Source organism: Malassezia sympodialis, genomic scaffold (assembly GCF_000349305.1).
Source record: "Malassezia sympodialis ATCC 42132 genomic scaffold, msy_sf_2, whole genome shotgun sequence".
In the NCBI taxonomy this organism is placed as follows: Eukaryota; Fungi; Basidiomycota; class Malasseziomycetes; order Malasseziales; family Malasseziaceae; genus Malassezia; species Malassezia sympodialis.
In genome coordinates, this window is record NW_017387800.1 from 101,382 (window position 1) to 113,642 (window position 12,261).

The 12,261-nt window shown below is 52.8% G+C and overlaps 5 protein-coding genes across 5 annotated transcripts; 3 read left to right on the top strand and 2 right to left on the bottom strand.

Moving 5' to 3' along the window:
* Positions 1-746: 746 nt before the first annotated feature.
* Positions 747-1,940, bottom strand: MSY001_0379 (uncharacterized protein; the record flags this gene model as incomplete). The annotated part of the gene is made up of 1 exon (XM_018885460.1): positions 747-1,940. One exon carries the CDS (start codon positions 1,938-1,940, stop codon positions 747-749), a length of 1,194 nt encoding a protein of 397 aa, XP_018739013.1.
* Positions 1,941-2,124: 184 nt separating this feature from the next.
* On the top strand, positions 2,125-2,595 carry MSY001_0380 (uncharacterized protein; the record flags this gene model as incomplete). The annotated part of the gene is made up of 2 exons (XM_018885461.1): positions 2,125-2,448; positions 2,479-2,595. The coding sequence occupies 2 exons, from the start codon at positions 2,125-2,127 to the stop codon at positions 2,593-2,595; spliced, it is 441 nt and encodes a 146-aa protein (XP_018739014.1).
* Positions 2,596-2,799: 204 nt separating this feature from the next.
* MSY001_0381 (uncharacterized protein) lies at positions 2,800-5,678 on the top strand (the record flags this gene model as incomplete). The annotated part of the gene is made up of 2 exons (XM_018885462.1): positions 2,800-2,852; positions 2,879-5,678. 2 exons carry the CDS (start codon positions 2,800-2,802, stop codon positions 5,676-5,678), a joined length of 2,853 nt encoding a protein of 950 aa, XP_018739015.1.
* Positions 5,679-5,891: 213 nt separating this feature from the next.
* Positions 5,892-7,754, top strand: MSY001_0382 (uncharacterized protein; the record flags this gene model as incomplete). Its single annotated transcript, XM_018885463.1, has 1 exon — positions 5,892-7,754. One exon carries the CDS (start codon positions 5,892-5,894, stop codon positions 7,752-7,754), a length of 1,863 nt encoding a protein of 620 aa, XP_018739016.1.
* A 1,995-nt stretch (positions 7,755-9,749) lies between these two features.
* MSY001_0383 (uncharacterized protein) lies at positions 9,750-11,409 on the bottom strand (the record flags this gene model as incomplete). Its single annotated transcript, XM_018885464.1, has 2 exons — positions 9,750-11,206; positions 11,241-11,409. The coding sequence occupies 2 exons, from the start codon at positions 11,407-11,409 to the stop codon at positions 9,750-9,752; spliced, it is 1,626 nt and encodes a 541-aa protein (XP_018739017.1).
* Between the last annotated feature and the right edge of the window lie 852 nt (positions 11,410-12,261).

Consider the following 12,261-nt stretch of genomic DNA (forward strand, 5'->3'; position numbering starts at 1 on the left):
ATTGCGTCGCCGCAAAAGCCAAATGCCTCGTTGCCAACTGTTCATGAGCAAGAACTGTTATCTTGGCAAGAAAAATGCACAGCCTTGAGTCGCAAAAATGTTGAGCTCACCACAGAGCTGTTACAGCGTGAGCAAGAACAACGACAAGCCCAACAGAATGCGGGTGATTACGACTTTTTGACGGCTGCAGAGCCTGTGATTATGGAATATGAGAAGACGGTAGATGGACTTGAAAGTCAAATCAACATGCTGAAAGCCGCTGTCTCGTATTCGGAGCAAGTGATTCATGAACAGACAGAAAGTATTAAAACAGCGACAGAGCGAGCCGACACGGCTGAACGACAACTTGACACTCTCCGGGAAACTCTACGCGTCCTTCATGATCGATTGGAAGAAAGAAATGCGCGGATTGAAGGAATGGAAGCGCAGCTGCGACGTGGGCCGCCGTCCCTTGCCGCATCGCATCCAAGTTCCACACCCACTTTTGCCTCTAGACGCGCGTCTTTGGGAATAGATACCCCCCAGCGATCGTTCGGAGGTATATTGGATTACAAAGGGCGTAATCCAAGCCAACGCACCTATCGTGTGGCACTGCATAATGGGGCGCCAAGTGGGACCGATGCAGAAAACGCCGTGAGTTCGCGATATACCCTCGAGCTCGAGAAGTTGACGTCAGTGCGTCCTGCGTCAGACTCTATTGTCCAGCCAATGCATCCACACAATTTGTAATGATTGCATTGGTATGTCTATTTACCTAGGGTAGCCAAAGCAGCATCGTTAAATCCCTCCTGCTTGTTCTGGGGAGTCAACAGATCCCGGTTGACTTGAGTAGTAGGCCTCAGGTTCTCCGGCGTCTTTTGCCGACGTTGCTGAACACCAGCACGCAGCTTATCCAGAGCTTGGACGGTCATGTCCCAATCGATGCAAGCATCAGTTATAGACTGTCCGTAGTTGAGGTTTTGCGGTCCTTCAGGAGGCACATTCTGACGGCCCTCAACAAGGTTGCTCTCCAACATGACACCAATGATGCTCCAAGAATTACTGTCGGCAGCGCTAAGCTGCTCGGCGATGTTCTCCACGACCTTGATTTGGTTCTCGTGCTTCTTCTCGCTGTTCCCGTGGCTGCAATCAATCATGATACGGGCGGGAAGACCGGCCTTTTCCAAGGAAGCCTTGGCACCAGCCACATGCTCTGAGGAATAGTTAGGACCCGTATTGGAGCCACGAAGAATGATATGGCACAAGTCATTGCCGGTGGTCTCGACAATAGCAGAAATGCCCTGCTTGGTGACAGAGAGGAAGTGGTGCGAGCTAGAGGACGACTTTATGGCATCGACAGCAATGCGCACAGATCCGTCTGTACCATTCTTAAAGCCAACTGGCATGCTCAGTCCACTAGTTAGTTCACGGTGCACCTGCGACTCGGTTGTACGAGCACCGATAGCGCCCCAAGACACAAGATCAGCAGTGTATTGGGGGCTAATGGCGTCCAAAAACTCAGTGGCAGCAGGAAGTCCAATCTTTGCGACCTCTAGAAGGAATCCACGAGCGAGGCGAAGACCCTTGTTGATCTGGAATGAGCCATCAAGGTTAGGGTCGTTGATCAGTCCCTTCCAGCCCACCGTGGTGCGGGGCTTCTCAAAGTAAACTCGCATAACAATGAGAAGGTCGTCGCGTGCTTTGTCGGCATATTCCTTCAAACGCTTAGCATACTCGATACCGGCGCGCACATCATGAACCGAGCACGGGCCCACAATAACAATGAGGCGATCTTGACGTTTCTTGATCACGTCGCTCGTGTCGCGGCGGCCCTGCTGCACCACCTGTGCAGCCTCCATGGAAAGTGGGTATTCCTCCACCAAAATCTGCGGAGGCACCAAAGGCTTGATGCTCTTAATGTGCCGGTCATCCAAGTCATTCAAAGAGTCGTATAGAGGCATGGCGGTCCGAGCTGACAAACGAGAGGCGTGCGTGGAGACAAGAGAGAGCATGTGCCATTCTTACCTATCACGTGCAGAATAGCCCGGCCCTTTCCAGCCAGGTGGAGTCTTAAATACCGCGTCAGGCGCAGGCAGCAGGGTCCATACCCAACGCGCGGCGTAAGTTACTGACACGTGAATGAGCATGTCAGATGATGAGCACGACTTTGGCAGCAGTGCCCCTGCCGATGATGAAGAGCTCTCTCTGCCTAAGGCGACAATTCAAAAGCTAATTCAAGAGTACTTGCCCAAAGACATGAGTTGCGCTAAAGATACACGCGATCTTTTAATCGAATGCTGCGTCGAATTCATCCACCTCGTTTCTAGTGAATCAAATGAAGCGTGTGAAATGGACTCGAAAAAAACTATTGCGCCTGACCACGTAGTCAAGGCTCTAGTGGATCTTGGATTCGAAAAGTACACCCGCGAGGTACAAGATGTACTGAACGATCATAGGCAGCACCAGAAGGTATGTTTACAATGTGATCTTACATCCTAGGAACGCGAACGCAAAGCATCTCGCTTTGAACTAAGTGGACTAACTGAGGAAGAGTTGCAGCGGCAGCAGGAAGAGCTGTTCGCAGCCAGCAAGGCTCGCTTCGATGCGGCCAATTAACAAAGCAAGGACAGTTGTAGACTAGAACGCGCCGGCGTGCACGAATTGTTCCTGTAGGTCTTTAATTCCCCGATTCGTACAGCTGTAGACCCTGTGACACTCCGCAAGGAAGTGCCTATGGTACGAGCCATTGCGGCATCTCTTCAACATATTGTAAAGAGACCGTTTCGTTTTGCTTATCCATTTTCTTTCCTGCGAACGATCATGTCCGTTTCGACTCCCTCTAACAAGCGTATCGATGGCACGGCGCTGGCTGCGTACGTAACTCTTTCTGACTCGGCAGCTCGATCCGTGCGTCTGTGGCAGACAGTATCGGCGCTATTAAGCAAGCGCAACCTGGATTCAAGCCTACGCTTTGCATTATTCAGGTGGGGGAGCAGAGTGCTTCGTCTACATATATTCGCATGAAGCGCCAGGCAGCGCAACAATGTGGTATTGAGACAAGGCATATTCAGCTTCCAACAGATGCTGATGAAGAGACGATTCGTGCGCAAGTGCGTACTTTGAACAACGATCCTACAGTCGATGGTATTCTTGTGCAGCTACCACTCGGTGACCATATTGATTCCGATGCTGAGCGTCGCATCACCGAAGAGGTTGCCGCCAGCAAAGATGTTGACGGCTTTCACACCTTGAACATTGGTTTGCTCTCGTCCAAGGCATGCAACCCCCATTTCAAGCCATGCACACCTGCGGGTGTAATTCGCCTTCTTGAATCGGTTGGCCTCTCTGACTTGTCAGGCCTGCATGCCGTTGTGATGGGGCGTAGCGACATCGTCGGTAACCCAGTCGCTACTATGCTGCGTGCAGCTAACTGCACCGTTACCCAGGTTCACAGCCGCTCCAAGGATGTTCAGAATATTCTTTCGCATGCAGATATCGTTGTTGTGGCCATCGGCCAGCCCGGTTTCGTCCAGGGTTCATGGCTTAAGCCCGGCTGCGTAGTCGTTGATGTTGGCACAAACTACGTTCCTGATACAACAAAGAAGTCGGGTCAGCGTCTTATGGGTGATGTGGACTATGCATCAGCAGAGCCTGTGGTCTCTGCAATCACACCTGTGCCTGGTGGCGTAGGACCGATGACTGTGGCCATGCTAATGGAGAACGTGAAAATTGCGGCCCAGCGCCGCGCCAAGTATGAGACGCTGCATCCGCGTGGTGTCACATCGCTTAATTCGCTCACATTGCAGCAGCCTGTGCCCAGTGACATCGAAATCGCGCGTGCGCAACAGCCAAAGAAAATTGCTGATTTGGCCCGCGAAATTGGCCTTCTGCCCTGTGAACTAGAGCCTTACGGTGATGTGAAGGCCAAGGTATCTCTCCAAGTGCTCGAGCGCTTGGCTCATCGATCCAACGGCAAATATATTGTAGTCGCAGGCATCACGCCAACACCCCTAGGCGAAGGTAAGTCTACGACTACGATTGGTTTGTCACAAGCACTGGGTGCCCATCTTCGTCGCCCTGTCTTTGCCTGCGTGCGTCAGCCCTCGCAGGGCCCGACGTTTGGCATCAAGGGTGGCGCTGCAGGAGGTGGTTATTCTCAAGTCATCCCTATGGAAGAATTCAACCTGCATCTTACGGGTGACAACCATGCAGTAACAGCAGCCAACAACCTACTTGCTGCCGCAATCGATACGCGCATGTTCCATGAGGCAACACAAAGTGATGCCGCCTTGTATGACCGCCTTACTCCTCGTCAAAAAGGTGTCCGCAAGTTTTCGCCCATCATGATCAAACGTCTTCAAAAACTCGGTATTGATAAGACTGATCCCGACACGCTTACTGAAGATGAGCGCCGTCGGTTTGCGCGTCTCGACATTGATCCGGACACAGTCACTTGGCACCGTGTCGTGGACACGAATGACCGCTACCTTCGCCAGATTACGGTCGGACAGGCGCCCACAGAGAAGGGTTTTACGCGCCAGACAGGCTTCGACATTGCCGTGGCTAGTGAATGTATGGCAGTCCTGGCACTAAGTCGAGATTTGCAGGATATGCGGGAGCGTCTAGGCGATATGGTGATTGGTTCTTCCCGCAGCGGTGAGCCAGTGACAGCAGATGATTTAGGCGTGGGTGGCGCACTGGCAGTCCTCATGCGCGATGCCATCAAGCCAAACTTGATGCAGACTCTCGAGGGTACTCCTGTATTCGTCCATGCTGGACCGTTTGCCAACATCGCCCACGGCAATTCTTCGATCCTAGCAGATGCCATTGCTCTTAAGCTCGCCGGTATTGAGGAGGGTGAGCCACCTGAAAAAGTTGGCTATGTTATCACAGAAGCTGGATTCGGTGCCGATATTGGCATGGAAAAATTCTGCAACATCAAGTGCCGGGAGAGTGGCTTGGTGCCAGACGCTGTGGTACTGGTTGCTACAGTCCGCGCCCTCAAGTCACATGGTGGTGGTCCAGATGTGACCCCAGGAAAGCCCTTGAGCGATGTGTACACTCAAGAGAACCTTGAAATCTTGGAAAATGGATGCGCAAACTTAGTGAAGCATATTCAGAATGCAAAGCAGTTTGGCCTAAAGGTGATTGTTGCAGTGAATAAGTTTGCCTCGGATACCGACGCAGAGTTGAACATGGTGGTCGAACGTGCACATGCAGCTGGTGCAGATGCCGCCGTTCCCACAGATCATTGGGCTCAAGGTGGGGCTGGTGCAGTGAATCTGGCGCAAGCAGTGATTGAGCAACTTGAGCGCACCGAGTCTCAGTTCCAGTTCTTGTACAACCTTGATCAGCCGATCGAAGCGAAGATCGAGAAGATCGCGCGTCATATGTATGGTGCTGATGGTATTTCAGTCCTTCCTGAGGCTCGTGAACAGATTGACACGTATACTCGCCAAGGTTATGCCCACTTGCCGATATGCATGGCCAAGACACATCTATCTCTGTCCCATGACCCGACCCTGAAAGGCGTGCCTACAGGATTTACCGTCCCCATCCGCAGTGTGCGTCTCGCCGCAGGTGCCCGGTTCCTTTACCCCTTGTGTGGCTCTATGCAAACTATGCCAGGCCTAAGCACGCGTCCTGGTTACTATGACATTGACCTGGATGCGGAGGGCCAAGTGGTTGGCCTGTTCTGAGGACGTGTCAGTGGAGGCCGTAGATTAACTAAGCCTTTGTAGTGGTAGAGGCGGTATGGGCCGTCTCCCGTGTAGGCTGTCCAACCGAAAGTTGTTCTGCTCTTTGCCACTCGATCCATAATCTTGTTGGATCAGCCTCAGCTATACTGGGGCCGTTGATCGTGCTGTGGCAGCTGTTTTGGTTTCTGAACGGGATTGAGCACGTTGCCTAATATGCGCGCCTCTTATTCTGCTGGTATTCGCCGCTCCCCCTCTCCTGCACAAGAGTCACAACGTTCTCCCAACCATATGGGCTCCAGCCCATTTCGCTATTCCCACGGAAACAAGATGGGCCATCCAGGTGATGGACTCATGCGTGTTTCTCAGTCGTCTGATTCGTCTCGAACCTTAGGAGTCAACCCTAGTAGCCAGGGGACCTTGCCGCGTAACAACCTTCGTCCCAGTTCGGAAATGCTTCCGGTGGGTCAACAAGGTACCCCTGAAACCGAAGTGATTGACAAGTGGTTTGAGGATCTGCAAAACTACGAGGCTACTCTGGAAGAGATGGCAGCTGCCTCTCTCGATCAGAACTTCAAAGAAGAATTGAGCGCGATTGAGCAATGGTTCCGCGTTCTTAGTGAGGCCGAGAGAACTGCCGCTCTGTACAGTCTCCTCCAGGAGTCGACTCAAGTGCAGATACGTTTCTTCATCACTGTTTTGCAGCAGATGGCACGCAACGACCCGGTCGGGGCCTTCATCTCCCCTAATCCTACAAACAATGCCTTGGGTGATCAATTAGAGGCAAAGATGGCGCAGCTTGGAATCAAGTCCCCGTCTGCTATGAAGTCGCCCTCGGCTAATACACGTGGTTTCCAGCGGCAGAGCACGGGCTTTTTGTCTCCGAACGCTGCGTCACTGTATGGCTCTGGTAGCCCTGATGTTTCAGCCGCATTGGCTGCTCAGCAAAACAGGTTGAAGGCCAACCGAACTTCTGCCCCTGGAACCCTGCCTATGGATGCGATGACATATGCTGGAAATGCCAAAATGGAAAATACACATGATAAAGCCTCTAACACAGCCACACCCCGTAATCGGCCGCGCTCCACTGACTTGTCGCGCTCTCCTCGAGGAAGTGGTGCATTAGATGAAACCCTATCGCCCATGAGTGTGGGAGGTAGTTGGGCAAGTATGGTCAACACGCCAATCATGTCGATGTTGGATAACAACCGGTCGGAACAGCTCGGTGGAGATACGGCTGCGAAACTAGAGGCAACGACGGCGCAACTTGCCCAGCTGCAGCAAATGTCAAGTCATGTGGATGGAGATCGCGTTGGACGAGGCAGTGGGCTTGGAGCCATGTATGACCAGAACTGGAATTCGGGTGCAAATGGCCTCCCTCAAAACGCTGCCAATATGGGAGCTAGCCCACAGTTTAACAGTTTCAATATCCCCACAATGAGTCCAAACACATTGGCTGGTCTGCAGAGTCCCTCTGGTGGCATGTCTAACCCTAGCAATCTTCAAATGATGAATGCTATGGCAGCTATGGGAGGTCTAAACAACATGAACTCGACGCAACTTCTGGCTCTTCAACAGCAGATCTTACAGCAACAGCAACAGCAGCAGCAGCACTTGCAAGGTCTTGGTCAGCAAGGTCGAGTGCCTTCGAGGACAAATCAGCGCGGCACAGCCAGTGCAGTGGGTACAGGTGCTGCGCGCGGTACCGCACAGCAAAGTGGCAGTGCTGTAGGGTCACCATCGTCAGCTGGGTCCTCTTTGCCTGCTCAGCAAAATCCTGAAGAGGAGGTGGCTGATATCAGTATTTTGAACGATGTACCCTCATGGCTGAGACATCTGCGCCTACACAAGTACACGCCCAACTTTGAAGGTTCGAACTGGCGTGAGATGGTGCTTATGGATGAGCAGGCTCTTGAAGAAAAGGGCGTCGCTGCACTTGGTGCACGGCGCAAAATGTTAAAGACATTTGAAGCCGTTCGTCAAAAATACGGTATTGAGACACCCCCAAGCAGAAGTGGTGTTAGTGTGGGATCGGATGAGAAGAATCCGGCCCCGGAGGCCGGCACGGAGCAATCTTGAAGATTTTGAATTCTAGAATAAAATGAACTACAATATCACAATTTAACTCCCCATCATTAAGAGAGAACCTATCATTCGGTTCACTTGCCGTGGATGCAAGATCTTGGTCGTTTTATAGCGAAACCACAAGAAGTTAACAGCCTTATGCTTGCGGCCTATGGCGCGTAGTTGATGTGGAGGACCACGTGATGGATAGTTGCGCAACGCGTAAGGGACTAACCTTCACATAGCTCCTGTGCAGGTAGCGGCAACTGCGGTCTCAAAGTCTAACAGGAAAGTGCATTGGACAGTTTAAAACAGATAAGGGGCGGGATTATGGACCGTCTGCCTGTCAAGATGCCTCAATCATCTTCGACAACCGATACGTACGTGGTCAAAACCTCGCGTCCTGTAAGCACGTTAAGTAAACCGAAGGTCAGAGACAAGCCTTTGCGTGCGCGGGTAGATATGTCATCCAGTCCTAGCACGCAGAACTTGAAGGCCTCGGTAAATTCACGTGTGGATCATGGAGCAAAATTACCATCGACCAGGCCACAACTTCGAACGGTATCATCACAGAGCTCGCTCCGGAGGCCGACGGTCGTGAATTCCTCATCACGAGTCAATGTGTCACTTCCACAGGCGATGCCACCCTCATCAACGTCCATTTCACAGCCAAGACACCAAAATAAGCCTGTTGCTGCCAATGCAATTCATAGCAGGCGCTCTGTAACAATTGATGTTGTACCATCGCATCAGTCTACGCAAGAGTCGAAGCATTTGCACTCGAGCGGAGTGCCTAAACTTCTACCTTCAGCAAGAATTTCACATACAGCAAAGATAAACGACAGTCCGATTTCTACCCCAGACAAGCTTGCCATCGATTCAGAATCGGATAGGTTACATCGGAACTCAGTGTTGCGGAGCCCTAAAGGATACCCTGTCAATCATTTAACAGCCCCCATTCAAGAGCGACGTCCTTTTTCACCCTTGAGTATAATTCGTGCCACGCCCAAACAAACGAACCAGGAAGCTCATGTACAGAATCAACGATCGCCAAAATCGCCTACATCGGATACAAGAAGGTCCGTGCAAACGAGCCCTTCTCGCTCGCCTCGGGGAAAAGAACTGGCATCTGATCGTCATCGACCGAGTGCTATGGCACGGAGTCCCTTTGCACCTATGCGCGCCCACACGGATCCATCTATGCCTTCCAGCCCCGCAAATGTAAGCAACCCCCTGGCTCCTGCTTCATCGACGCCTACCTCGGCGAGAAACGCAATGATGTCAACGCCTACGTTGGTTTTACCTTCATCTGTGACGGAAATGTCTATGGATACATCTGATATTTGGGATGCAAAGCATGAACGCAAACTGCTGGACCTTGAAATATCAAATAAAAGTTTGATGGCCATCAATGCTGCCCTTGAATCTAGTAAAGTAAAGTTGACCCGGGAGATACGTGAACTGAGGCAACAATACCTGGCAAAGACAATCGAACCTAGTATATCGGGGGACGATTCTGAGACTGAACAAATGCATTTAGCATTCGCTGAGATGATGAAACCCAGTTCCAACTCTGCAAGTACAAGCCTAGGAGCTGAATTAGCAGAGGCCATGGCACAACAAGATCGTGAATTGGAACAAATTCACTCGCGCTGCCGAGCAGCCATTGACCAACTTATGGATGAAGCACGGTCGGCGATATTACGGCAGCCAGGTCCCGACATTTTTCCAGCAGCTAAAGTCCTCCATCCCTCCGAGTTCTCTACGACAGATGACGCTCTGAACGGGAGCTATGAGTCCAATGGAGCATGGTCTGAATCCTCCATGGTATGAACAAGCCCTTTGACGCCAGACGCACCGCCTGAATCCACGCCAGGACCTCATGTGAATTCGCATAGAATGTAATTACGATCCTTATTCCATTGCAGTGTAACGTAAGACTAGCTATGCAACGTGTTCTAAAACACCTGAAGCGCCTTCAAGACTGTCAATGGAAGGGCAGTACGCAGCTTAGTTCGACTGCTTGCTGATCTCCTCAGCCTTGGCCACCACATCCTCGATCGAGCCAACCATGTAGAAAGCAGCCTCAGGGAGGTTGTCGTGCTTGCCCGACAGGATCTCCTTGCAGGCCTTGATCGTGTCCTTCAGGGCAACAAGACGACCTTCGATACCAGTAAAGACCTGGGCGACAGCGAAAGGCTGCGACATGAAACGCTGCATCTTACGGGCACGCTCGACAGTGAGCTTGTCCTCCTCAGAAAGCTCATCCATACCCAGAATGGCAATGATATCTTGAAGCGACTTGTAGTCCTGGAGCAGCTTCTGCACGCCAGAGGCCACGTCGTAGTGCTCCTGACCCACAATAGCGGGGTCAAGCATACGCGAGTTCGAGTTCAACGGGTCAACAGCGGGGTAGATACCCAGCTCAGCGATCGAACGGTCAAGCACAGTGGTAGCGTCAAGGTGGGCGAAGGTAGTGGCAGGGGCAGGGTCAGTGACATCATCGGCGGGCACGTAGACGGCCTGCACCGACGTAATCGAACCCTTCTTGGTGGTGGTGATACGCTCCTGCATGGCACCCATATCGGTCGACAAAGTGGGCTGGTAACCGACCGACGAAGGGATACGACCCAGCAGAGCCGAAGTCTCCGAACCGGCCTGGGTGAAACGGAAAATGTTGTCAATGAACAGCAGCACATCCTGGCCCTCGTCGTCACGGAAGTACTCGGCCACAGTCAGACCAGTAAGAGCGACACGCGCACGGGCACCCGGGGGCTCGTTCATCTGACCGAACACCAGAGCCACCTTCGAGTCACCCTCGAGGTTAATGACACCGGTTTCAATCATCTCGTGGTACAAATCGTTACCCTCACGAGTACGCTCACCGACACCAGTGAACACGGAGAAACCACCGTGGGCCTTGGCGATGTTGTTGATGAGCTCCTGGATAAGCACGGTCTTACCGACACCGGCACCACCGAACAGACCAATCTTACCACCACGGGCGTAAGGGGCAATCAGGTCAACGACTTTGATACCAGTCTCGAGAATCTCGGCATCAGTCGACTGCTCGACAAAGGCAGGGGGGTCACGGTGAATGGGGCGGAAAACGTCAGTCTTAACGGGGCCACGCTCGTCAATAGGGTCACCCGTGACGTTCAGAATACGACCCAGTGTGGCACCACCGACGGGGATGGTGATGGGAGCACCAGTGTCAATGACCTTCTGGCCACGCACAAGGCCCTCCGTACCATCCATAGCAATAGTACGAACGGTGTTCTCACCAAGGTGCTGGGCAACCTCGAGCACGAGCTTGCCGCCAGTCTTAGTGTCCTCAACGGTAAGGGCGTTGAAGATAGCGGGCAGGTCACCGCTGTCGAAGTGAACGTCGACAACGGCACCGATAACGGCACGAATAGAACCGACCTGACCGGCACCCGACTTGGCCTCAGTAGCAAGACCACGAGCTAGATAGGTAAGAAAGTGTCTGAATATACATACCGGCCACGTTCACGGCCTTAGCGAAGCTGGGGACACCAGCCGAGCGCAGCGTCGGCACGGCCATACGGGCAGCAGTCGACAGGCCAGCGGCATTCTGGCGAGCCACACGGCTAGCCATGCGGGAGGCGCGCGAGGCAGCGCGAACGGCAGAGCGCTGGATGATGGGCATGGCGCTTTAGTTCGCTCAAACAATGAGGTGAAGGGATAAGAAGGAAGCGGAGGCCTGCTCTACAGGGCCGCTGGCCCGGGTTGGCTGCCCGGCAATCCAAGGCCCCCGCACCAGCCAATTGCAGCCCTGTGTGCCACCGAAACCACCCGGCGTAGACCAAGTGCCACAGCTGCCAGCAAACGGGCCATTCGGCCGAAAAGCGGGAGGGATTACGAGCCACTGCGGAACCCGAGGACTTACGGACTCGGGGCAATTTCGGCCGACTATGGCATGCACAAGCACCTGCACTGATCCGTGCGTGCAACTGATGGTATAGGCGTGGGCTAGAGTAATAAGTCTACTTAGGAACCATGAGATGAATGTTGTGTGGACGGCACCAAGATTGCACCTTTTGTCCTTGGTACTATTACTTTAGTTAAGCCACTTTTTATTGTCCTCTGACTGTTCCCTAGGTTACTTGGACACCGTAGTCCCCTTGGACTCCTTGGGCTCCTCGGACTCTTCCTTGGGTTCCTCCTTGGACTCTTCCTTGGACTCTTCCTTGGGTTCCTCCTTGGAGTCCTCCTTGGACTCCTCCTTGGACTCTTCCTTGGGTTCCTCCTTGGAGTCCTCCTTGGGTTCCTCCTTGGACTCCTCCCTGGATTCCTCCTTGGGTTCCTCCTTGGGTTCCTCCTTGGGTTCCTCCTTGGGTTCCTCCCTGGATTCCTCCTTGGGTTCCTCCTTGGGTTCCTCCTTGGGTTCCTCCTTGGGTTCCTCCTTGGGTTCCTCCTTGGGTTCCTCCTTGGGTTCCTCCTTGGACTCCTCCTGAGGCTCCTCCTTGGATTCCTGAGACTCCTTCTCAGGCTCCTCGGA